Source organism: Pholis gunnellus, assembly GCF_910591455.1.
Source record: "Pholis gunnellus genome assembly, chromosome: 4".
In the NCBI taxonomy this organism is placed as follows: domain Eukaryota; kingdom Metazoa; phylum Chordata; class Actinopteri; order Perciformes; family Pholidae; genus Pholis; species Pholis gunnellus.
In genome coordinates, this window is record NC_136530.1 from 7,331,925 (window position 1) to 7,355,930 (window position 24,006).

The 24,006-nt window shown below is 44.9% G+C and overlaps 1 protein-coding gene across 1 annotated transcript in view; it reads left to right on the forward strand.

Annotated features, from left to right (window-relative positions):
• The window catches only part of cpamd8 (C3 and PZP like alpha-2-macroglobulin domain containing 8), a 39,360-nt gene that overhangs the window by 12,939 nt on the left and 2,415 nt on the right, over window positions 1-24,006 (forward strand). The window contains exons 20-42 of the mRNA XM_079158524.1: window positions 42-273; window positions 1,738-1,891; window positions 3,183-3,313; window positions 3,492-3,543; window positions 3,683-3,981; window positions 4,700-4,768; window positions 4,859-5,015; window positions 5,184-5,360; window positions 6,827-6,908; window positions 10,317-10,473; window positions 10,653-10,727; window positions 12,368-12,533; window positions 13,067-13,153; window positions 13,304-13,440; window positions 13,711-13,866; window positions 14,727-14,789; window positions 16,027-16,286; window positions 16,389-16,476; window positions 18,948-19,022; window positions 19,255-19,360; window positions 19,729-19,839; window positions 19,921-20,133; window positions 21,766-21,840. Of these exons, the coding sequence (XP_079014650.1) occupies window positions 42-273; window positions 1,738-1,891; window positions 3,183-3,313; window positions 3,492-3,543; window positions 3,683-3,981; window positions 4,700-4,768; window positions 4,859-5,015; window positions 5,184-5,360; window positions 6,827-6,908; window positions 10,317-10,473; window positions 10,653-10,727; window positions 12,368-12,533; window positions 13,067-13,153; window positions 13,304-13,440; window positions 13,711-13,866; window positions 14,727-14,789; window positions 16,027-16,286; window positions 16,389-16,476; window positions 18,948-19,022; window positions 19,255-19,360; window positions 19,729-19,839; window positions 19,921-20,133; window positions 21,766-21,840 (3,122 nt within the window). The remainder of the gene's footprint in view (window positions 1-41; window positions 274-1,737; window positions 1,892-3,182; window positions 3,314-3,491; window positions 3,544-3,682; window positions 3,982-4,699; window positions 4,769-4,858; window positions 5,016-5,183; window positions 5,361-6,826; window positions 6,909-10,316; window positions 10,474-10,652; window positions 10,728-12,367; window positions 12,534-13,066; window positions 13,154-13,303; window positions 13,441-13,710; window positions 13,867-14,726; window positions 14,790-16,026; window positions 16,287-16,388; window positions 16,477-18,947; window positions 19,023-19,254; window positions 19,361-19,728; window positions 19,840-19,920; window positions 20,134-21,765; window positions 21,841-24,006) is intronic.

Genomic DNA, 24,006 nt, shown 5'->3' on the forward strand with positions numbered 1-24,006 from the left:
GCTTGCCACTCAAGTTGTGTCTCAACATGTGTCACTTGCAGCTCCGAGACCGGCGAAGCCGAGCTGCGATTGGAAGTGCCGGATTCGATCACCACTTGGGTGACCGAAGCTGTCAGCCTGTCGGAGGAAAAGGGGCTGGGCTTAGCAAAGAAAGCGGAGCTTCGTACCTTCAAGCCCTTCTTTGTCGACTTCACCTTGCCCTACAGCTTAATCCGAGGGGAGCAGACCAAAGTTCCCCTCACTGTCTACAACTACCTGCCGACCTGTTCAGAGGTGAGATGATGAATGAGGGCGGCAGACGTACAGGAAGCAAGTTACGTTTCCACAGTGCAGCACATGTGCAATAAGGCTCGGCAACAGTCGCCTTCACACAGTACAAACCTCGTAGTCTTTATCTATATATTTATGAAGACGACAAGGGTACCACTACTTTACAGGGATAAGGCTTAAAGGGCCATACTCATGCTTTAGCCCATTGCCCTCAAATTGTGTGCATGTTACATGACTGTAACCATCTTCCAAAGGATGGTTGAAGAGGGTATTTGAAAAGATTTAATTGGCAAAAGTCTTAAATACTTAACATCCTGTGTGGTTCGCACGCTGTAAAATTGTTTCTACCAGCTAGATATTGAGGTTATCTGAAATCAATCTAATTAATTTGTTTTCGAAGTAATCTGTGGCAGTTGGTTATTTGTGCAGCTAGATTGTTGGATTTCTTGTGCTGTACAACAGAATAATGTGTGGTAAAACCAAAATAAAGATAGCTATATGCTGTAGAGGGAGATAAAACAAATGACAGCAACAAGAAGTGTTCTTTGATATTAATGACTTGTCTCAAGCAAGTGTTCATTTTCAGCAAGTCCGTTGTTTTATACAGCCCGGTATTACATAGTTGTCTCTGAGGGCTTTACAATCCAAACAATATACTGCACGTCTCCATCCTCACTTTAAGACAAAGTGTTTGTGAAGTGAAGACTGTGGATCACAGAGAAGACACAAAGCAACTAATCTAAATACACACGATGCGCTTCATAGGCGTTGGGCTGAAACATGCAAACCACTCTGATGGCCTTGAAAGTTTTCTTTATTTCTGCGTGCAGCAGAACCGGTGTGATGTCAAAACAATGGAATAAATGTAGGATATACTGTGGGACTGGACATGGTTGCCAAAAGAAGCACTGGTTTGTCATGTGAAATCATTTGATTAGCCCAGAAGTACGTTGTAGCGCTCACTTTGAACAGCCCTCTTAGTTCTGTCTTGGCCTTAAATAGGTCCGTCCTGCGCTCCACACAGATGACATCATGATGTTTGCAGATGAGCCTGTTAAATAGCCTGTGCGTGTGCTGCCCTGATGTCATGTGAGATGAATATACAAACCAGAGAAGCCCCTCCTTTGATGTCCACCCCAGCAACATGTGATTCCTATATTTTCTGCTCAGTTATTTACGACTTGTGGCGTGTGGATGAAAAACAGTTAAGAGATCCCTCTGCATTACCGAGCCCTCTGTGAAAATTGGTCGATGAGTGGAACATAATCCTTCAGGGAGCTTGAGAAGCATGAGTCAGTCAGCATGGAAAATTCGCAATGTGATTTAAGAATTCTCTCTCGCTTTCGGGGCTTTGAAGAGAACACGCTATATGAGGGAGGGGCGTGCCGGTAGAAATGATGTCATTGTAGCCCGTCAGAGGAGATCAATTGCCTCTGATTTGTCTCTTCCGCTTCTCTCCTCTCTCAGGTTCATGTTAAAGTCTCAGTTCCGAAAGGCATAAAGTTTATTGGCCACCCTGGAAAGCACCACCTTACCAGGAAGAAGTGTGTTGCTCCTGGAGAGGCTACACCTACGTCCATTGTGTTGTCCTTCACGGAACTGGGGTCCGCAAACATCACAGGTAGTCACGTCGGTTTTATTAAGTACATTTTACAAACCACAAGTTTGCCTTTTATCTGTACAGCATACAACAGCCTAAGCCCTAACCCTAACCCTTTGACCCTTGATTCTGAAAAGGAAAAACTCCCCCTAAAATACCCTTTAATGTTGAAATCGAAAATGAATAAGGGTTCTTACATTGTAGGATCAACTATTCTTATATCCCACAATCCCTGTCGCATTATCAGGAAAGTGGCAGGCTCAGCCTTTGTTTTGAAGGTATGCGTCAGAGTTTTGATGCTAATGTAAACAACACAGATTAGATCGTGCTGTATCATTGAAATAGCGTTACTTGAATTCTTAAGTGGCGTAGCGCTTGAGAAAATATCAGCCTTTCACCAGGACGTCCGTGCCCTCAGTGTGATGCCTTTCAAAAAGGCAAGTCTTTTGACTTAAAGAGAGCTCTGCTGGCCAAGGGGCCGAGCTGTGTGTGATCTGGTCACCCACCCAGAGTTACAAACAGTCCCCTCCAGAACGCATGTGAGAACAAAGCAGGCCAGCAGTGGGGGAGCAACCAGAGCTGTGCTGTGACACTCAGTGGCATGTTGATGAGTTTGCAGGTCACTGGCGGTCAATGGGCCCCCCATGGCCCCACTCCTTGTCCCCTGGCCCCTTGTGTTTCCCTCTCAGTACACACACACAAAGAGACGCCACTGGCACAGGGCCACATTTCCAATGTGCTCCCCAGCAAGAGAACTGGGAGTCCTCTTACAGACATGTTTGTCCTGTGTAACGTATGTTGATGTCCACAAATGACATTAGAGATATGGTCATATCCTGCCATTACTGATTTTTGACCTCACAAACACTTTTTGATGTTGTCCAAATCTCTTGACATTTGCCAACATTGTTAGGCTATATGTTTCTAATGAGCCCCCCGCCCCATAAAGAGTGACTTTTAAGTACTTCGTATAGGATGAGCCTCAATGTCTAGATTGGCAAAATTCAAAACAATATCGCCCAGTAGTCACATGTACTCTGAGAAGTACTTTGTAGTGATAATTATAAACAATTTGAACTACGAAGCTACTCAAGGCAGACAGATTTGAAGGGCTTGTCTCTCTGCCCCAGGGCTCCCAGTCCTACTGTTAGCATTTTATTTAATAACACATAACTGAATGTAGGCGGGAACAATGACTCAAATCTAGCGACTGACTTGGGGCGATGCTCCGCGGACATACTGCACAACCAAAGGGGTGACATTGTGCTGTTGAAATAAGGAAAGCTGATTCTGTTCTCTGCTGCCCCGATAGCTCGTGCTATTGCCTACAATGAACCAAGCTGCTGTTCAGATGGATTCCAGACAGGCAAAACAAATAACGACGTGGACGAAAAAAGGACCCCGATTGGCCTGGATTATGTCCGCAGGACTGTCCATGTGGAGGTGAGAAAGTTGATGTTGATCAGTGTCACTTGACAGAGAAGACTTGCTTTTATATATTTCGACAATAGGTTCGAATTGTTCTGAGATAATCTGTCGAAACTTTTTTTATTTCTTGATTCATCCCGCTTTTCCTCTCTTTCCTGTGACTCCTGTTCTCTTCCTCTCCCTCTCCTTGTAGCCAGAAGGCCTTCCCAGAGAATACACCTACAGCGTCTTCTTCTGTCCCAATGGTATATATTTTTCTGATGTCATATCATTTTAAAGAATTTTTCAGGAGACCAATGGTAGATCATAGTTTACCTGCTGTATCATCTCCCTAATTACACTTCTTGAAATGACTAATTGAGTATTTAATATTTCCATTTTCAGAGAGAATCCACATTTCCACCCCCAACAAGTATGAGTATCAGTATGTGAAAAAGCCGGCCAAGATGAACCAGTTCCAAGTGGCAGTGAAGACCCACAACGATGCACACTTTGCCCTCTCTGCCAGCCCCCACGACAGTGCAGAGTTGCTAGAGATCGTACTTGGGGGTAGGCAAAACACTCGCTCTTGGATCTCCTTGGGCAAGATGGGCGAGCCGCTGATCAGTGCCGCCACGCCGGGCATCCTCTCCTGGGACGAGTTCCGCAGCTTCTGGATCAGCTGGACGGGAGGCGTGGTCCAGGTAAGGCGATAAAGGAACTGTAGAGGAAAGTCAGAGGTTGGATAAATATATATGTGTATTGTTTTTAGTGTGATAGATTGGCAGCAATTAATCAACTGTTGAACGGGTGAAATGATGAGCACATGGAATGATGAAATATCCTGCACCAATATCTTTTGGTGTCACAAGTCCGGCACAAAGAAAAAGACTCAGCAGGCCATGCGGTCTGTGTGTTAGGAGGGCTGGCGCCACTTTTACTGGCATGCTGTCTTGTAAGGTCACGCCTAACGGTCTGATGTCACTGAGGACTGTGATCCCCAGCCCCAGCATGAGCCTCAAACCATTCACCAAAGGCAGCAGTTAAAAGCCTGCGCAGTACAGCCCGATAGTATTCATTTATCTTCTTGGGGATGATGGCATTTTTGGGTTGAATGAGCTGTGGGGCTTGGCCTTGCATGGTGTGGTTTAATGTGATTACGCAATGAAACTCTAGTACCAGAGAGGAAATGTGCTCTACATTGGTCCGTTTGTATGTTTGTGTTTGTGTGTGGGAGGTGAGTGAATCACACTAGCATCACCATGACTTGGCAGAAGAACATTATTAGTGCTAAGTATGAGGGAGTCCAAAAAAAAGAGCATCAGATGCTTTACAAAACTGGGTTCACTATCTTTTTTGTGTACCATTCTATTTGTGCTCCTGAAGTGTTTGCCTTCAGCCCGTCTGCATAATTCTCTCCAGGTGGGCCATGGTTTACATCCATCCAATGAATCAGTGATCCTCCAGTGGACCGGCCAATTTTCTGGACAGGTTTGACTCTTTTTATTGCATTTATATACTAGTTGCAGTGATTTATCTTTGCTGAAAATAACAAAAATACTAATTTGTTTGTCCGTCCAGGTGCGTCACATAGGCTTCTCAACAGGCTGGGGATCAGTTGGGGAGTTTAAGATCTGGAGGAAGGAAGACTCTGATGAGAACCACAACGAGGCCTTCACTCTGGGGGTCCCACACAACATGGTGCCTGGATCTGAGAGAGCCACCGCATTTATGATTGGTAAACTTTTTTTCATGTGTGCATTTATATAACTTAGAATTGCATGTACGATACATCTATACTACTTTCATTGTACTACATACTATCTACATCTCTAAAGCCTTAACACACAGATCGGTAAAGCCTACATGTGTGTTATATATGTGTCTATGTGTACGCCCGTATCAGGGGATGTGATGGGGCCAACTCTGAATAACCTGGACAAGCTGCTGCGCCTGCCCTTTGGATGTGGGGAGCAGAACATGATCCATTTTGCCCCCAACGTCTTTGTTCTCAAGTACCTGCAGAAGACCCGGCAGCTCAGCCCTGCGGTCGAGAATGAAGCAACTGATTACCTGTTGCAAGGTAAATGAACTGCAACCCAGTCAACATGCTGGTTTTCACAACATGTTGCACCCTAAAAAAGATGAGCTCCTCGCTAAGCTTTAAAAATAACTATCTTTACCTCTTAGCCTATGACGTTTTGTATGACGTTTTACATGTTTGTGTTAGGGAAACATGGGTTTGAGTTTTGTACACTTAACTCTTGATTTATTGTAAATTTGATCTGTCTTTTAATCCTTTTTTTTTCTCCTGATATACTCACTGTAGTGTGGTTTGGATAAGATGTCCAGTAAAAAGTTTAAAATGTAAAGATATGTATTACAGGATAGGTATCAGGAGTACCAAGAGCTCTTACTTCACACAAACGTGCACTACTTTTTTTTTGGACAAACCTATTTGACACTGAGATGGGCGACTGGTGAGATAACCGATGACATCCTTACCCGCTACATTCCACACATCACGCAAACCTACCTCAAATTAGCTAGCAGCTGTTTAAGCAGAGGAAACAAATGCATCAATCAAGCTCTTAAGAGTGTATCATAAATCTTAACAATTCAAATCCCTTTGAGCAAAGTGACTTAATGCTGAGCAGAAGGAATTTTGTCTAATAGTTGGCAAGTTGAACACTGTTGTTAGGTTTTCTGGAAACTATTGGAGTGAAGTTTACCTTGGATAATGTTTTTTGTTTGTGGAGCTGTGGATTTCTGGACAGAGAGTACTTTGGATCATGGAGTTACCCAGAGCAATCTTTTCTCCACCTCCTCTGTTTTCTCCACTTAATCCTCCTCGACCTTTTCTAGCATACCGTGTCAGGGACAGGCTATACTGCAGAGGGATCTACAGTAAATGAGTTGTGACTGTGAGGAATTCTTAAAATGTGTACGGAGCCTCAGGATCCCAGAAGAATCCCAATGTGTGTAGGTTATGCATCATTGCAAGTAAGAATTCAGCTGCTGGCCTGGATAAAGAACAGGACCTAACCCACTATGGTTTCCACAGCAATCACAATGTTGTTGGGTTTTTGTTCACTGCTTAAAATACCGAACAAAAAAGACAATTTCACGGTCAGGAAAATACCACATGTTCAAGTGGTGCTTTTGCTTGTCTTTGCACCACCTGTAAAACAAAGCCCAGAGTTCAGTCTCACCTCGTAGCTTCTCATTTTTTGCCGGAACTTCAAAGATCACACGTTTAAAGAAGAACCCATACTTAACACACTTTACTAGAACACTAAATACAATTTACTATCTGTTTACTCTTCTTTGATGAACTCACCTCTTGCAGTTAGTGTACATCACAAACGGTATGTTGAGGATCCCATGAAATGCTTTGCGAGCAGTTGCAGACTTTTTAAGCAAAGCATCTGCAGTAGTGTATAGGGAAAAAGTATGTTAATCATTTTTGTAATTTCTTACTAATCATGAGGAACTATTCTTGCTGAAAGTTCTCTCCTACCACCTCCCCCATTCTTTATTCTTCTCCAGGCTACCAGAGACAGCTGACCTACAAACGGCAGGATGGATCCTACAGTGCCTTTGGAGAAAGGGATTCCTCTGGCAGTATGTGGTAAGTCGTTGTAGGTGTAGCTGTCAAGGTTTACACAACTCATATCAGCCAATGCTTAGCTGTAGCCACATTCTTCGGCTTTAACTGGGACTTAGGATTGCTGTGCCAAAGCAATGAAGTTTTTTATCAGAATCTCAGTGCTCAAATGAATCTATTTCTGTTGATGTGTTTAAATCAGTGGTTAGTCTTTCTTCAGAGTGTTTATTTCAGGTTTACACTCCCTGGGGTCAGGCTGGCAGGCAGAGCCATCTCATGATAGTTATAAAAATAAAATCAATGCCCTCAACGGGGAGCTCCACTGCTTGCATTTTGAGGCCCACGCACAATGTGCATACCTCTGGGTGATTTATGAGCTGAGGTGGGTATTATGATATTTAATAGAGCTGACGCTGTGAAACAGCAGGTTACTTAAACGACAGAGAATCATAAACAAACGGCATAATTGGATCCCTGAGGTAGGCAAAGCTGTCAAGATTTGTTTGCAGTTAATCCGGGTTCATACCCATGGCACTGGACTGAGTGGAAGGAGTGGACCCATGCTGCTTTGGCCCCGCAGACGAGCTATTGGAGACATTGTTATAAGTTGTCTGGAGCCACTTCGCCAAATAGCTCTCTGCCTTTATTTTTTACATGGCCTAGCAAACAGAAGCGGAGCATGCCTCTTAATGACTCACTACCTGGGTGTGATTGGTAACATTGAACTGCTGCGGAAACCTTGAACTCATCCCGCGATGACTGTGAGAGGATGTGAGGATGTAAAAAGCTGCGGTTTGGAGTTTTCCTTGGCGCCCGGGCTAACAAGTGTGGGTTGTGGTGGGCGCGACTTAGATGGTGAACCTTCGGTTAACCTTCATCAGACACTTTATGAATCCATCATCAACATGTTTGCATCCAAGACAAGCGCAGCTTTCGTTTTGGTTCCAGAGTTCAAGGGTAAGAGCAGTGCATTTACTGCATGAGTAAAAGCACCCGTAATGCAGTGTTTATGAATTCCAGCTTGTAAAAATGTATCTGAGTGGAAATGGACAGGATCTAATGAAAAGATTGAGCATAATTACAAGGCTGGCAGTGATGGTTTGGTGTGCAGCGCTGGCCATCTCCGGTGCCAAGGCTGTTAACACTGCACAGAGTGGGCTGAAAGTTCACCGACTTCATTTAATTCAGATGCAGGGAAACACCGACGAGGAGCGACGGGGCAGACAGTATGTCTTCAACCCCTGGCTCCTTTCCATGCTGAGCCGAATGAAAACTACTTGCTGTCTCGTAAACACAGAAATACAGACCAACATTGTGGTCCGGTGTGGGTTTGTGCCAACATGTGTAGCTTTTTATTGCCATACTTGTGAAGACTTTTCATTAACGACATTAATTCCCTAACCACGGACCCCAGCTGAAGCCCATTGAACTAAACATAACCTTAGTTTCAACCTTAACCTTGATGTATAAAGTCACTCCTTTGGATTTGTAATGTTTCTTCTACAATTATCACAGTACACACAGCATCTTACTGTATACCTCATGCCTGCTGCCCTTTGAAGCCTTCACCCTCAACTCTCTCACAACCCGATTTTAAAAATACTTTTCTAACAAAGAAAGCTCAAGTGTCCATATGGTCTTCCATTTTAGATAACAGAGAAAGCTGAAGTCCCAGCTAAACAAACTTTTCAAAAGTGCGCTCCCTCCTTCTATAACTATTTCTAAGAGCGGGGCAGTTCTTTTTTCATTTTCTCTGACATCTCTACATGTTGAGGCTGGCGTGGCATTTGTGTCTGCCCAAAGACTGATCTGACAGCGTTAGTAGGGTTGGGGGGCTGAATACCAGAGATTGAAAGAACTGATATACTCTGCTGTATTAAACCGATTTCTATTTCCAGTCCATGTGCCAAACTGGCAAGCCAACGTTTCTGTCTTTCTTTTGCCATGGCGTGGCTATAGAGCCTTTTGTAGAGGTGTGTATTTGTAAAAAAAAATAATTAAGCCAATTATGATCACCAAATATTAAGTCACCACACTTAAACAGGAGCGGGGAACCGATTCCCGTAGTCCAGCTAAAAACATTCCCCATTAAGCTTATCAACCTCGGCTATATCATGGAGCACACCCATGTATTGTCTTCTATTTGCCTTCAGATCTACCCTTTGAAGTATGAAGCTGGATAAGGGTAGCTCAGAGAGGGAATTTGGGAGTTAGGAAACAGAAGTAAGAATCAGGAACGGGGAGAATCGGGAGAGGGTGACCCCAGCCATGGGCCGCGTGGTGGAAGTGAGCATGTCTGGGGCTTCCTTCCTTCTCCAAACTAAATCATATTTACACTCTCCAGTACCTGTTTCCTGGGACCCGACATTTAAAGCCAGTGACACAATATTACTTAACATTATACAAATTCCAACAGGCTTGCGACTTCATCCCTAGGTTTTGTCTCCAGGGAGGAATAACATCCAGGTTCCAGTCGGGGAAGATTTAGTGTTTAGTTTTTTGAGAGTAAAGTTCCCCTTCTCCCCCGGTGCTCTTTCTTGGATTGTGCTCTGACTTATGAGCTGTGAGCACTACTAGAAACTAGAGCGCTAGTTTGTTTATTTGCTCATTTCCATCTTGTGTGTCTTTGTTTTCATGGAAGGCAGCTTGCCTCATCCTATAAGTCACTTGTGGTCAGGGGTGCTGTAATGGAATGTCTTGCTGTCACTGAGGAGTTGTTGGCCAAAGACCCCAGCTTTCGACCACTACCGGGAGGTCTGTTGTTTATGGATGAGTGTGTGTTTATTAGCTCAGCCGTGTCCCCCAGGCCCGACCTTGGCCTTTCCCCGTGGTTCCCCTGGTCCATCTCCACCGTGGCCCACTAAACCCACGACTCATAAACTTCCAGTTGCACTCCCCGGGCCAGCCAGATTCACAACCTCCGTCCCTGGGATCCGTGTTTGTGTAAGTCGCGGAATGCTTTTGGGGAAACTCCAACATACATGCAGCAAGATACTTGATTGGGGCTGTGTGAGATTTCACATTCTCCAGAGCACAGCTGCCGCATCCTGCAGTGGTGATCAAACCCCGCCGCACCATTCTGCGGCCCCTCCTCGCTTCTTTTTTTTGTTTTCCATCTCCTCAGATCCGTCTATACAGTACATATCAGTCCTTTCTCCGTCTGTCTTTGACAAAAACATCCCTCCATCTACAGTCTTCTCTATCAGCCCCCCTCCTCCCCTGTTGACAGATTAAAGGAGTGTAACTGGTTGGGAAACTTCTCCCTCTGTTGAAAAAGTGATTGCAGTCAAACTCTTCATATTTTCTGGGGGAGATTTGTCAGCACATGTTTCAGAGGATCTAAAGATATATCTCCTCTCTTATCTCCTTCCCCCCCACCTGTCTTTAACGGTCTCACCCCTCCACCTCCATCTCCATCTCTTCTTCCTCTAGGTTGACAGCATTCGTGCTGAAGTCCTTTGCTCAGTCTCGGGGTTTCATCTTCATCGACCCCGAGGAGCTTCGCGCCGCCAAGTCCTGGCTCATCAAATATCAGCGAGATGATGGCTCCTTCCCCGCCATGGGACGCATCCTCAACAAAGACCTGCAGGTAGGCTTGTGTCTTGGTGGGGGTCGGGTTTAAAAGCAGGAACAGCGGTGGCATTTTCAAATTCAATTCCAGCCCCGTAGCTTACCCCAAAATGTACATGATTTAATGGAATGAATTATAGGGAAAAAATATTCCTCAGACTTCATGTGCCAATGCGAATGTGTGCTTTTTGTCCACAGGGAGGGATCCATGGGAAGATCTCCCTTACAGCGTATGTGGTAGCAGCTCTCTTGGAGACTGGGATAACCACAGAGGTAAGCAGCCCAACAGAAAAGCATGTCACTGCAGTCAGTGCCACTCCGTCACGACCTCTCCTCAGTGGTGAGCTAAACAGTGTTTAATGTGACGGTACTTTTAACAAGCCCTGTAAAAAAACAAGTTCATCTACAGCAGATGCAGTGGTGTAAAAAATGGATTCATGTCGGTTGGTTTAAACGTCTTTTAACCAGTGCGCTACCTGTCCCACTTACTCTTCCGACCAGGCTGCCGTGAATTTTCGTACATTTCGTGTGTGGACGTATCACTGCATTCCTGATATTTGTGAAGATGGATGTGCTGGCAGTCAGCCTTCTCATATTTGTCATGCCCCAGTGCTGCTAATCTAATATCTAATCACGTTTTGGACCACATCAAAAGATTTGGTCTGACGGGCCAGAGACAATTATGTTCCGTGAAAGACACCTCGGTTGCATTCCTCACTGTCTCCTTTCTGCGTTCTTTGACTTGTTGCCCTACTTATCTCCCTGTTCTTGGCTTGCTTTTTCTTTGCTCTCTCACTAATAGCACTAATCACTAAACGACATGAGAAAGGGAAGAGTTACAACATAATTCTGGTGAAATCCTCTTCGGCATGTTTTGAATAAAAGCTTCTGTAGCTCTGATTGTTTTTATCTTTGCTCTCCATTTGTCCACATAGTTGACTCTTTATTTAGCATTTCCTCCGGCTGGCTCCCCTCCATCCATCTGTCTGTCCTCCTCTACTATCTATCCTAGAGGGATAGAGTCTGAGTGTCTGTCCTTTTACAACTGATAAAAACTGAAAAGGTATCCTTCACATCAAAGCAGAACCTTCAACCCCCCCTCCAATTTCACTTAATTAAAAGATGACTGCTGCAATTAGAGTGAGTGCCTCTGGAGGCCTATCATCTCAGGGATGAGAGGGAAGGTCACATCTGCATGAGATGAAAGTCAACTCTCAACTTTTTAATGGCCAAAATGAATGTTTATTCAATAACTGCATTTGAGTAGAGGAGGCGGTTTGGACAGTGCAGCCTCTGAGCAGTTGAACGGAGGGATGATGATGGTGACGATGATTTGTGTGTGTCTACGTGCGTACATTTGTACGTGCTGGTGTGTGCGTGTGGATTTGCGGGTGTATTTTTGACAGTTATTTAGTAGGAAATCAATGTAGTTTTAAAGATGAAAACTTCACAAACACTGAACACAAACTTTTTTTGTTACTTTTAACTGTTCAATGTTTTATTAACTGTCCGTGGAACCACCATCATTCACAAGTTCCTCTTTTATTTCACGTTGTCTCGCATTGCAAGACAGCTCCCATCAACACCACGCTCACAAATCCTAAATAATGTGTTTATACATGTTGACACCTCCATAATAAAGCAAAATGTAAGTTAAAAGTAGTGAATGGTAGTGTATCACTTTAACTGAAATATACCTAAAACAGTTCACTTGCAGCGTTTTGACTCACAGATTTATAGCTTTAAACTAACCGGTTATCACCAAATGTACATCTGCTTGCAAATATGCTACAAAAAAGAATAAATTAAGAACATTCTAACAAGAATTACACTGTTAAAAAGTCAACCTCTGCCATCTCTTATGAGCTATTTTTCATTTGTGTTCGTCTTATGTTCTGTCCCGTCTGCTCCAGGAGGAGAAGGTGGCAGTGGCCAAAGCCAAGGATTTCCTGGAGAGCAACACCTACTCTGCAGATGACCCGTACACCACGGCCCTGTCTGCGTACGCCATGGCTCTGCTACGCAGCCCGTACGCCCCTCTGGCCTTGCGCCGCCTCAACCACATGGCCATCACACAAGGTACCGCTTCACTGTGAGAAACAACGGTCAGCAAGTCACTGACCATCAGAACTAAATGAGAATATATTGAAATGTCAAAATATATAGTTGATGACTTTGCATCTTTGCAACAGCGTTACCGTTACACCATTACAGGTTTACAGTTAAAGCCTCCTGCCCTAAGGCTACTCACAGAAGATATAGGACAGAAGTGACTGAAGGAAGCTGCTGCAGCAGGAGCTTCACCGCTCCCTTTCCCCTTCTGTTTCTTATCTCAATGTTGGGTTTCCTTTGGCCATTTCCCTTCTTTTCCTCTTGACTGAAACTTTCTGCAAGTTTTGGCAGATTTGACAGAGTTTAGTGGAACACAAAAAAAACAACACTCTTTCTTGATCACAATGAGTTCATTCCCCACGTACAATGAAGACACAGAGCTTGGTTGCATAGCTGCTGAAAGATTCATACAATTAGGATATGGATACAATGAGTCATATGATCCAGGATGCCCTCCCTGCACTCTTTCTGTCTTCATCTCACTGTGTTTGTCTTTGTAGATGGACTCACCCACTGGAGTCTGACTGGCAGCACTATGACAGATGAGGACACTTTCATGGGCTTCAGCGATGGCCTCTCTCAGTCAGGTAAACTCATTACTACCTACCTTAGACGTTAGTATGAGCTGTACCTGCAGCCTGCCGTCCACTTGGCCAACCACACAGATCCGATATTGTCTGATTCCCCCAAATAAAATACAGAATCCAAATAAGCATTTAATTCTTGTTTGTTCCCAGTGGTGTCAGCAGAGGTGGAGATGACAGCATACGGTCTTCTGACCTACACCCTCCTGGGGGATGTGGCTTCCGCCCTGCCTGTGGTCAAATGGCTCTCCCAGCAGAGGAATGCCCTGGGCGGCTTCTCTTCCACACAGGTAGCCCCTTTTTTTGTCTGGCTTCTTTTGTCCTTTGGTTCAGCATCATTCCAAGATCTAATCAAATTAAACAGCTTTTCTCTGTTTGACAAAAATACTAATGAAAGTAACCAGAATCATTGTGTACTCTTTTTTTGATAACGCAGCAGTTAGGGTTTAAGTCACAACTGTCTTTAGTAAAGGTGATGTAAATTTGCTGTTGCTACTAAATATAAAATATAATTGATTTATCCCAAAACAAAAAAAAATCGTTCTTCAACCCCTGTGCAGGACACGTGTGTAGCTCTGCAGGCTCTGTCAGAGTATGCCATCCTGTCCTACGTAGGAGGGGTCAACCTCACAATCTCACTGGCCTCCACCAACCTCGACTTCCAGGAGACCTTTGAACTCAACAGGGACAACCAGAAACTCCTTCAGAGTGCCAAGGTAACCACATCCATGGAAACAGTGAAGTCATTTATTTAAGGCAAGCAGGCTCCTCGCTGTATTTCTTGTGCAGATGAGGCACGACAATTGATTTGCTATGCTGCTAATTTTACATTGTTCGTCCAGGTTGACAGCGCTTTATCAGCATTCATTAGTCGTCAACTCCACTAATGATTGCCAGCACTTCAGAGGCGGCATTAGAAAAAACTCCAGCGCTGAAATGCAATGTAGAAACATCTCCCTCTTTATTGTAGTGATTGACGAGCAACTATGTACCAGAGCCAGTCTCTGGCATTAAACATGAAATCTCTCTTTCTAATGTCCGGCTGTTTAGTAGCCAGAACCTTTTCACACTGCCAAACCAAAACCAGGCTTAACTGCACTGGGTTTCCCAGAAGCACCTTGTTGGTCTGTTTATTTTATAACTGTGTTTTATTGGCCTGTTTGCCCACGCATTACAAATTTAACAGTGTGGGCACGCACCTCCTTGGCCTGGGCACTGTGGCGTCAGGTCAGGTCAGTGTGCGTGTGCGCTTGTGTGCGTCCGGCCGTGCGTGCGTGTGTTAAGTGCTCCAACGGACAGCCCGAGTGGTTCAGGTGAGAGTGCAGTATGTTCTCTCTGCCGGGCATGTTCCTCTGCTGTGATTAGTGGTGTCAGCTTAATTGGGGGCAATTAAGGCCTGCTGGTTAGTAGCCAGTGAACCACTAGTGGCAGTGCAGCAGCCTACAGCATTCATTCACTTGATAAATGACTCATTCACCTCTCCCTGCCCCCTCTGACTTTCTTTGTTTCTCTTCTCTCTCCCTCTCACTCTCTCTCCTCTCTCCTCTCGTCTCTCTCTCTCTCTCTCTCTTTTCAGATCCCCAGTATCCCCACAGGCCTTTTTGTCAGCGCTAAAGGAGAGGGCTGCTGTCTCTTGCAGGTATTGTAGTACACAAAACACGCTCACAAAAATAGAAACATTTGCCGTCTTGAACATTGTCCAAAGGGGAACCATAACGCTCGGCATACTTCCATCAGCTCACAGCAAGTGGTCCCATAATGCCTAAATTCCTCCCTTAAATTGGAGTAATCTGGTAGAGTTTAGCCAGTTGTTTTGGAATGTGTTGATCGTTCCTGTGGTCCCCTGGACGGGATGCTGTTTAGTTCCCACCTTGTCACAGATGAACAAAAACCTCTTTCAAAAACAGAATCATTCTTCTTCCTTTTTCTTGGATGATATTCTGTCCTCTCTTCTTATCACCTGTGTTTATACATTCGTCGGCTTTAAAAACCAAACAAGGCACGACTGAAAAAGCACGGGTGATCAGAGCTGTTTACAATCCCGATTTCGGAAACCTGCATGTGAGATATGACTCGATTTGACCGAGGGCAGAGCCAGCTACAGCAGCGGAGGTTGTGCTCCGCTGTGCAGCGCCTGAAACGTCTTCCAACTCGTTCTCCCACACACAAACACACAATTTCTTTCTTCACACCTCTCACCCTCTCTACTTTCCCTCCATCCGCACCTCTCCGTCAACACAGCCCTCTGACAGCCCCTCAGGCCAGCAGCACCTGGGCTCTAATGAAATACAAGAGTGGGGCAATCAAAGAGACCTGCCTGTGTGTGTGTGTGTGTGTGTGTGTGTGTGTGTGTGTGTGTGTGTGTGTTTGTAGACACACTGTATGTGATGACTATGTGTCCTTTGCCTCAGGATTATTATTTAGTAGCTTAGCAAAGGTCTCACTGGATGATTTATTTACAATGTGTACAATTCTGGGAATAATAAACTTCAGTGAAATTAAGAAGAGCGTCAAAGCAGTGAGTTGTCCTCCGGCTAAAATAGTAGTCTACTGAAAGCATGCCTTGTGTCAAGTGAATATGATTTGTGGTTTATGCTTTAAAGCACTGCCTTTTTTTCTGACTTTGTAGTCTTTTCAAGGCCAGAGGTCTTTAATATTGGAACTCAATAAGTAGCTTGTTTCCAAATGATAAAGCCAAAAGTTAGTAATTGTTTCGTAATTTTGTAATTTGTAATGTGGTGTTTATGAAAAGCAAATTTAATTACCAGGATTGCAAAGCCTGGCCATCTTAAACGTTTTCCTTTCCAGCATATAAAGTCCTAATTTCATGGATATCCTTCTGAAAACTCTTCCGACTGCTCTCTGTGTGTCTGTAGATCGATGTGTCTTACAACCTACCTGACCCAGTGTCCAAGCCAGCCTTCCAGCTCAAGGTGGACCTGAAAGAGCCTTTTCAGGAGCGACACCTGCAGCCCCCCTCCTCCTCGTCTTCCCGTCATCCTACCTCGCGCTCCCGGAGCCGCGCTGACAACCGCTCTGAGCTTAACCGGAAGCGGCGGGCGCCCATCGAAGACGACGACCCAGCTGCCCACCAGGACAAAATGGACTATCACATCTCCTTAGAAGTTTGTGCCAGGTAGAACACAGCAACTACATAACAGGAAAGAAGCTGGCGTCGCAGGAAAGTCCAGCTCTGCTTCTAATCATTTTCACCCTGACCCCTGCTCTCTCTGTGTAGGTGGCTCCATTCAGGATCGTCCAACATGGCCGTTATAGATGTTCCCATGATTTCTGGTTTCCGGGCAGATGTTGAAAGTCTAGAGAGGGTATGTAATCACATTAATATCCAAGATTTAAGTGGCTCACAGACTGTTAGACAAGCAGTGGAAGTAGTCAGGTAAGTGCCCAAACTGAAAGGCAGGTGGAAAGGGAGACAGATGTGCATCCACATCTGGAGACCATTTGACAGAAATGCAGTATGTCATGGAATTCATCAGACTCCTCCGGCTTCCTTTGCAGACTCCTTTGCAAACCCCCGACAGGATGCATCCTTCAACATACTCGCATAAGCACAGATACTTTAGATATGGATATTTTTACTGCGGCACAGTGGAGGGTGTTGTGCAAATATTAGTCGGAGGAGGGAAAACGGCACGAGATAACCTGACATGATCCCCATTGTTGTAAGGAAATGGACGGAACAGCTCCTGAAGACTTACTTCAAATGGGACGGGCCCCTCTTTAGTGCTGCGTGTTACACACGTGTGTCCTCATGTGTTTGAATGTGTCATAGGCAATGGAAAGATCATTAAGGTGAGGGTCCTTTTTATGGTGGTGTTTTTTTTGGCTATGATAAGAGAAGGACCAGCTGAACCGTAGAGTTACAATCTCTCAGGGTCAAAGACCGTCAGGCCTCTCTGGGGCCAAGTACACACACCTCTTTGGGCCCTGTACGATACAGACTTTGCATAGTTTGCAAAAGACAGAGGCAAGAGACCAGACATACTGTAATAGACAGAGGACTGGATTAAAGGAGGAACAGACGTGGGATGGATGGGTTATTTCTGCTGATGGAGAGCGAGAGAAAGAGATGATTAGTTTAAGGGCTGAATCCAGGTCAGCTCCTCAGCCACCCATCAGAGGCCTGTCCTTCATTACCACACAGTTACAGGGCCTCAGTCTGCAGGCTTCCACCTCTAAAAGAGCCACCTCTCTGGCTACCTGGGGAGATGTTAAAACACCGCACACATTCGTACACACGTGCACTCCTGTGAGTGTGTCAGTTGAGGCTGACCCAGGTTGTAGTGGCTAACAAGCTCAGTTTACACCCCTGCTGGCCTCCCTCGGAGTTTTACTGCTGCCTGCCTGACTGCCACTTACATTCCTCAATTTATGGTGGCAAGCTTGGCTTCTACAGTCAATGTCTAGTTGCTTTCATGGAAGCTGTAGTCATGAATGATGTCGAGTGACTGACTGGGAGCTACCACAGCCATTGCCTCTTATCACCCCAATATAATGAGCTTTGTTTAACGATCCACAACACACCGTGGGTATAACATTTGAGCTAAGGGAGTTCGTTGGCAATGTGTAGTTGCTAGATAGACAAACAATACTTTTGTAAACAGAGAGGCCAGTTGAGTAGTTTTTGTGTGTGTGTGTGTGTGTGTGTGAGAGAGAGAGCGAACGAGTGTGTGTGTGTCTCGGTGGCGCCAGCTCAGGCTGAGCACCTCATAAACCCCTGCTGTCCAAAGGCTGCCACCTTTGACAGAATGAAAAATCACCCCGTGGGGGGAAATGGACTCTGCTGGCTCTCTATGCACACACTCACATTTGCAGCAAACTGCTTCCCCATTACTCATTCATACACTCATATTTAATAGATATCGTCATGCACGTCTGACCCAACTATACATTCATCCTCAAGGTTCACAAAATACCAGGAACTCTCTTTAAGTATGAAACAGTGATCAGGCGATCTCAGAGGAAAGCTATGATCCTTTGTTGATTTAAACTAATGAAGGCCGAAAGCCAATTCCATGATTGGTAACCTGTACGTTTTCCACCCTGCAGTCATGTCATGCGGTCATGGGTGAGTACATATGGCTTCAATTCAAGGTGTGGCCCACAGAGCATATTCAAGTGCAAGCAGCAAGCACTGCCTTAGTCAATCCAGGGTTTTTGTGATGTATTTACTCTCAGTGAATAATAAAGCCTGGTTAGCATGAGACGGAGCTGTCCAGCCCGTCGTGGTGCTGATTACTATTGTCCATGTCCGTGACTACTAGTTGTCCATTAATGTTGGAATCAAATGTCCAGCTATAAGCCATGTGCTCTTTGTCCATGAATGGTCCTTTTGTACTCTTAATCAGCTACAGCCTAAAGTCTATTCAGCATCGGCCACAGCGTTCACTTGATCCAGATAGATATAATGCATGAAAGAAAGAGAGACGTATTTGGCTCATTTTCATTTTTTTATGCATTAATGGTGCATTCTTGTGAAACTGATAGTTTTAAAGAGGACGTTGCCGTGTAACATGTTAAAGTTTAGGTGGGTAAGATGGTAAGGTCACTAGGTTACAGGGTAATGCTGGAAGCAACTGAGAGGAGAGGGAAGTATTTAAACATATATTTTCCACTAAACCAAGGACATAAAAACACACACATACCCTACAAAATGTCTAAACAAATTCCAGCATTAAACTAGGTCAGAATCTGCGCAGATATTCTTGAGTCCAGTTGTGTTGTGTGTTTTTTTTACATACTGAGCCTGATGATTTTCTTTTGTCTTACTCAACAGCTGCTGATGGACAAGCGAGTGGGTCTGAAGAGATATGAGCTGAATGGAAGAAAAGTATTGTTCTACTTTGATGAGGTGAGTTTAATCCAAATTGTGTCTGTCTGAGCTCATTTCAAAGAATACTATATGTGTGGAGATGGTGGATGAGGAGAGGGTTACTCGCCAGTGTTTGCACAGGGTTTTGTGTGTGTGTGTGTGTGTGTGTAAATAAGTGTAATAGTATGCACATTTGAATTGCTCTACATTTGTACATGTTTCTGGGTGTTTTTGTAAGTTTTTTTCTTCTGTGTTTGTCATCCCTTCTTAGATCCCCAGCCAGTGTATGACATGTGTGGCCTTTCAAGCTATCAGGGAGTACATTGTGGGCAAGACAGCACCTGTTCCGGTCAAGATCTACGACTACTATGAACCAGGTGTGCATCTGATGAATATTTTAAGCGCTGCTTTTTCAAAGATATATTTTTAAAGGCATTTTCGCCTTTATTTGACTTGAGGACAGTGTAGAAATGGGGATGAAATGCAACAAAGGTCACAAGGCCGGAATCAACTGGCCCGGGACGTTACTTATATGTGGAATGCGCTTCAACCACTCGGCTACCATGGCGCTGCAGTAGTGCAGGGAAACGTAGAAACTCACCAAGCTATGAAGTGGCTTCTTTTTTTGTAGAAAATTTGATAATTTTTCTTTTAAGTTTATGACCTAGTTATGGTGAGCGTCATCATTGTTTTTGTCTGTGTGGATGTGTGAACGTGCTGGTGTGGGTCTGTGCTTTTCATGCAGCCTTTGAGGCCACCCGGTTTTACAACGTCAGCGAGAACAGTCCGCTGGCACGGGAGCTGTGTGATGGACCCACTTGCAATGAGGTGGAAAGTTCAACCAATCAGTGGATAGGTGAGACTCATGCTACGCTTTTTAAAGATTCACAGAGACACCCCACTATCAGTCTGCTAAAAACTTTTTTTTCCCCTGCAGGTTTTGTGCAGGCGAACCAGTGCAACAATGTGTTTGGCTGTCTGGAGGAGGAGCAGTTTGAACGTTGCACTTGCTACAGGGACTGCGGTTACGACGGGGAGCCAGTTTGTGGGTCAGACGGCCAGCTCTACCAGAACCAGTGTCAGATGGAGGTGTTTGCCTGTCGAAATGGGACACGCATCAAGCAGGTTCCCCTGTCCCAGTGTCCTCAAAGTAAGAGCTCTCTCATCACACATCATCTGACATCACCTCGACTTTGGCCTTACAACTACTGAGGCTCCGTAATTCACTCATGCTGCTGCTTGCACTGCTACAAAACACGGTTCCAGTCCTCTAAATCTCCACCCCCATCTCAGATATGTTTAACGTTTTAAATAGGTCTTCTGGTTGGAGAAGCCGTCGACCAATCAGAGGTTAGTAGGCAGGATTAACAAGTGGGCGTCATAGTTAGCTAACTACCTGGTAGCTACATTCGTGGAAAGTAGCGACGGCGTGAATAAGATTGACTCATCAGTTGTATGTCCATGTAGAGCACCAGCTCTTAAATCTACATATTTCTTTGATCAGTGCTCCCAGCATCCAATGTGGCAGCAGCTGATTGGTTAGGACAAAACAAAACAGGAAATTGGCTAACATGAACAAAACGTCGGGCCGAATGAATGAAGTGAAACAAAAAAGGCAAATGAGCCTGATTATCATGCTAATGCTACTTGACTTGGATGGAAATAATTGCTTTGATGTCTGCATTTCACTTTATTTTGAAACAAATGTGTGCATACAAGAACAGGTGTACTGTTTGTTCAGTTCTACAATAGGTGGTCTGTAACTCACAGACATTGACAGTATGTCCCAGAACTTTCCCTCCCTTTGGAAGAAACAAGTATGTGTCTGTATGAGTTATTGGATACAGTCCGTTGGCTTGGCTATAACTGTGTGTGTGTGTGTGTGTGTGTGTGTGTGTGTGTGTGTGTGTGTGTGTGTGTGTGTGTGTGTGTGTGTGTGGTAGTGTGTGTAATTGTCCACATGTCCATTGTGCACGCATCTCTATGTGTCGGTTCGCACGTGCAAGTGTGTCTGTGCTCATCTGTGTGTGTGTGTGTGTGTGTGTGTGTGTGTGTGTGTGTGTGTGTGTGTGTGCTGTGATCTAAGCTGTAGAAACAGCTGTTCAGGTGTTGAGCTGATTACTGGATGAGTTTTCTAAGGAGAGCTACCCGCCGTGCCCCCCCCCCCCCCCCCCCCCCCCCCCAAACACCCTCTTTCGCTCTCTGCTGTATTACAGGGCTCTCTCTAAATGACAGAGTGCTTTTGTCCAGCCCTTTGAAATCCTTGTCACATTCCTTTCCGACGCGCAGCCCAACAACAAAGGAGCCTTCATGTTGTGGAGCAGATTGGGAAAAGGCATAGACAAAACTTTGGTGGGAAAAGCCCTCAGTTTGTGCCAAGTGGTTCATGCTGTAGATTATAAAAAGAATGGTATTTTTGTTTAGAGCTCCCTGACGTTGTTTGTTTGTGTATGGTTGTGCGGGGGAGATTCCTGCCACCATTTCCCTGTTTCGAAAAGGAAAAAGATACAATTTGTTTCCACACGCGGTCCCTGTGGCCATAGTTTGGCCCCTGCTATTTTTGGAAAGATTTGAATACAGGCTTCTGTTGAGACGGAGTGTATCCTCATTGTTTTGCCAAGAAGTGTTGCTCAGTGGGGTGGATAATGCTTCTGGGCAGTATTTAGATTATGCAACACTGAAACTCTGTTGAATTCATTACTAGTTTTTTTTTTAAGTGCTGTGGCGGCCGCGCAAAAGTGAATAATCTAACGTGTGTGTTTGTATGTGTTTGTATTTCCAGTGGAGACCGGGGTGGAGGACAGGCAACCAATAGCAAACCAGGAAACTGAGCAGCCCTCAGCGCCTGTACACACAGGTAACTTCATCTACCACACCTCTCCCTACGTATACACAGCTTTGCATTACCTTCCATCCACCTCCCTCTTGCTCCGACCTTCCCTTCATCTGCCTGCTGAGCTGAACCCAGCAGCAGAGGCAGCACGGCTCTATATATCTTGCACAGTAGCTTTTACTTCTTCACGTGTCTGAATGCTACAGCTTTGATTGCTGTAGGAATGTCATGCGATTTCGCATCCCATTAATAGTCAATCTGGGCTTCTGTCCGCTGAATGTAGACGTAGAGGGTCGAGATTTCAGGCATGACATATGTTGTATGCGTAAAAGAAATGTGTAAATTGCGTGTGTTTCTTTTTTTTTTTGGTGATGTGGAGGAAGGGAGTTCACAAGGGCAGAAGGAAGAAAGAGTGTGAGACAAAGAGATGAAAGGGTTTGGGGGGGATGTAAAACTGAGAAAGGGCGGGGGGGGGGGGGGGAGAAAGTTAAAGAGGGATGAGCGGCAGACAAGATGAAAGAAGAAAGAGAAGAAAAAAAAAGAGCAGGGTAGAGAGAGACACGATGAGAAGAAAGTAGAGGAAAGCAGATACGGAGGTGGTGTGTGTGGCAGCACATTCCCCCGACACCACATCATGTCAATCGGTGTGATAAATAGGTGGATAGGTTTCACACTGCAGGCTTGATTGTTGTTCTGCCATGAGCTTAGATCAGCTGCCACTTCCCGAGAGGCAGCCAGAGAATTCCTGATAGGATGTTTGGCTGCGTGCGGCGGGGAGGATGTAGCTGTGTTGCGTTTGGCAACACAAACATGAAAAGGCACTGCAAGCCATTCACAAGTTTCAGAAGTGTGCACGCTGCACATGCATGCTGTGTGTGTGTGGATTACATGTGTTCCTATGTGAATGTTTGAGTTGTGTACAGGTGTGTGTGTGTGTGTGTGTGTGTGTGTGTGTGTGTGTGTGTGTGTGTGTGTGTGTGTGTGTGTGATGTGGCACAGCCTGCGCTGACTTGTTTCCCAGCCTGCAGCTCCCGGTAGCTGCAGCTCAAAAAGCTGCTCTCAGTCAAAGGTCTCTGTAGTACAAAAGCTAACGCTTCACACTCACCACAGGAATGCTGTTATGCACTCACACACACACACATACACACATATGTATATATCTATATATGCACACACACATATTGCATGCTCACACAGGCAAATACACCCACACACACACTCGCCTTGATTTTGATAACCCAGGGGTGATTAGATTGAATAAGTACTGTAAAAACACTGTTATTGTAAACCATTAGAATGTTGACGACATGCCCGCTAAGTGCACTGCGAGTGTAATAGGTGAAGGCGGGCCGGTGCCAAGGAGCTGACAGTTTCCACTGGAACGGTGGAGGAAGCTGAAGCTCTGGAATTAGCTTCCCTGTGCGGACTTGTCTTATTAGTGAACTTGTACCAGACGACAACATGCAGCATAACGGATACACAGGCTCGCAGTTTTCATTTGAGATGAAATGTGCCTTCGCGTGAATGCGCTTTCGTCACTTTTAAATTCCCTCTTTAAGGATCAAATGTATACACATTCTTTGCGAGTGTGTTAAGACCTCAACATAAAGTCCAGTGTGTTCCACTTAAAACCTTGAAGATGTAAAATGCAATTAAAGTGGACTCATAGTACATTATCATAGTAAACATTTAACAAAGCTATACTCTTATCCAAAAGAGGGAGTCTGTGGTCGCCTGCTATGTGGCGATACAACATTTTAAGCAGGGAGGGACCCCTACTGTCTGTGATGGGGTATTGCTGCAAGAGCTTCAGACGTACAGGATGTTAAAAGAGCCCTGCGGAGTCTTGTTGTAAGCTGCCAAAAGTTGTGTTTACATCCAGTGTTGATCACCAAAAAAGCATTGTGTGTATCCCAAAGGGTTTAACAAACGTGTTGAATCTCTTCCTCATGAAACATCTGCAAAGTCAATTGTCCTCTCTAGTTTACACCCATGTTAAGTGTTAACTGCCTTCTTCTGCTTCCCGACTGCTTTGCTATGTTTCTTTGCACGTTACAACCACCTGCAGCTCAGTGGAATAGTATGAAACAAATGGCAGGAATGTGTATCGGATCAACTTCATGCGTGAACGTTCTTGTGCGAGAACAGACAAAACAGAGACCCGTTTGTAAAAACATTGCTCCGTAACTT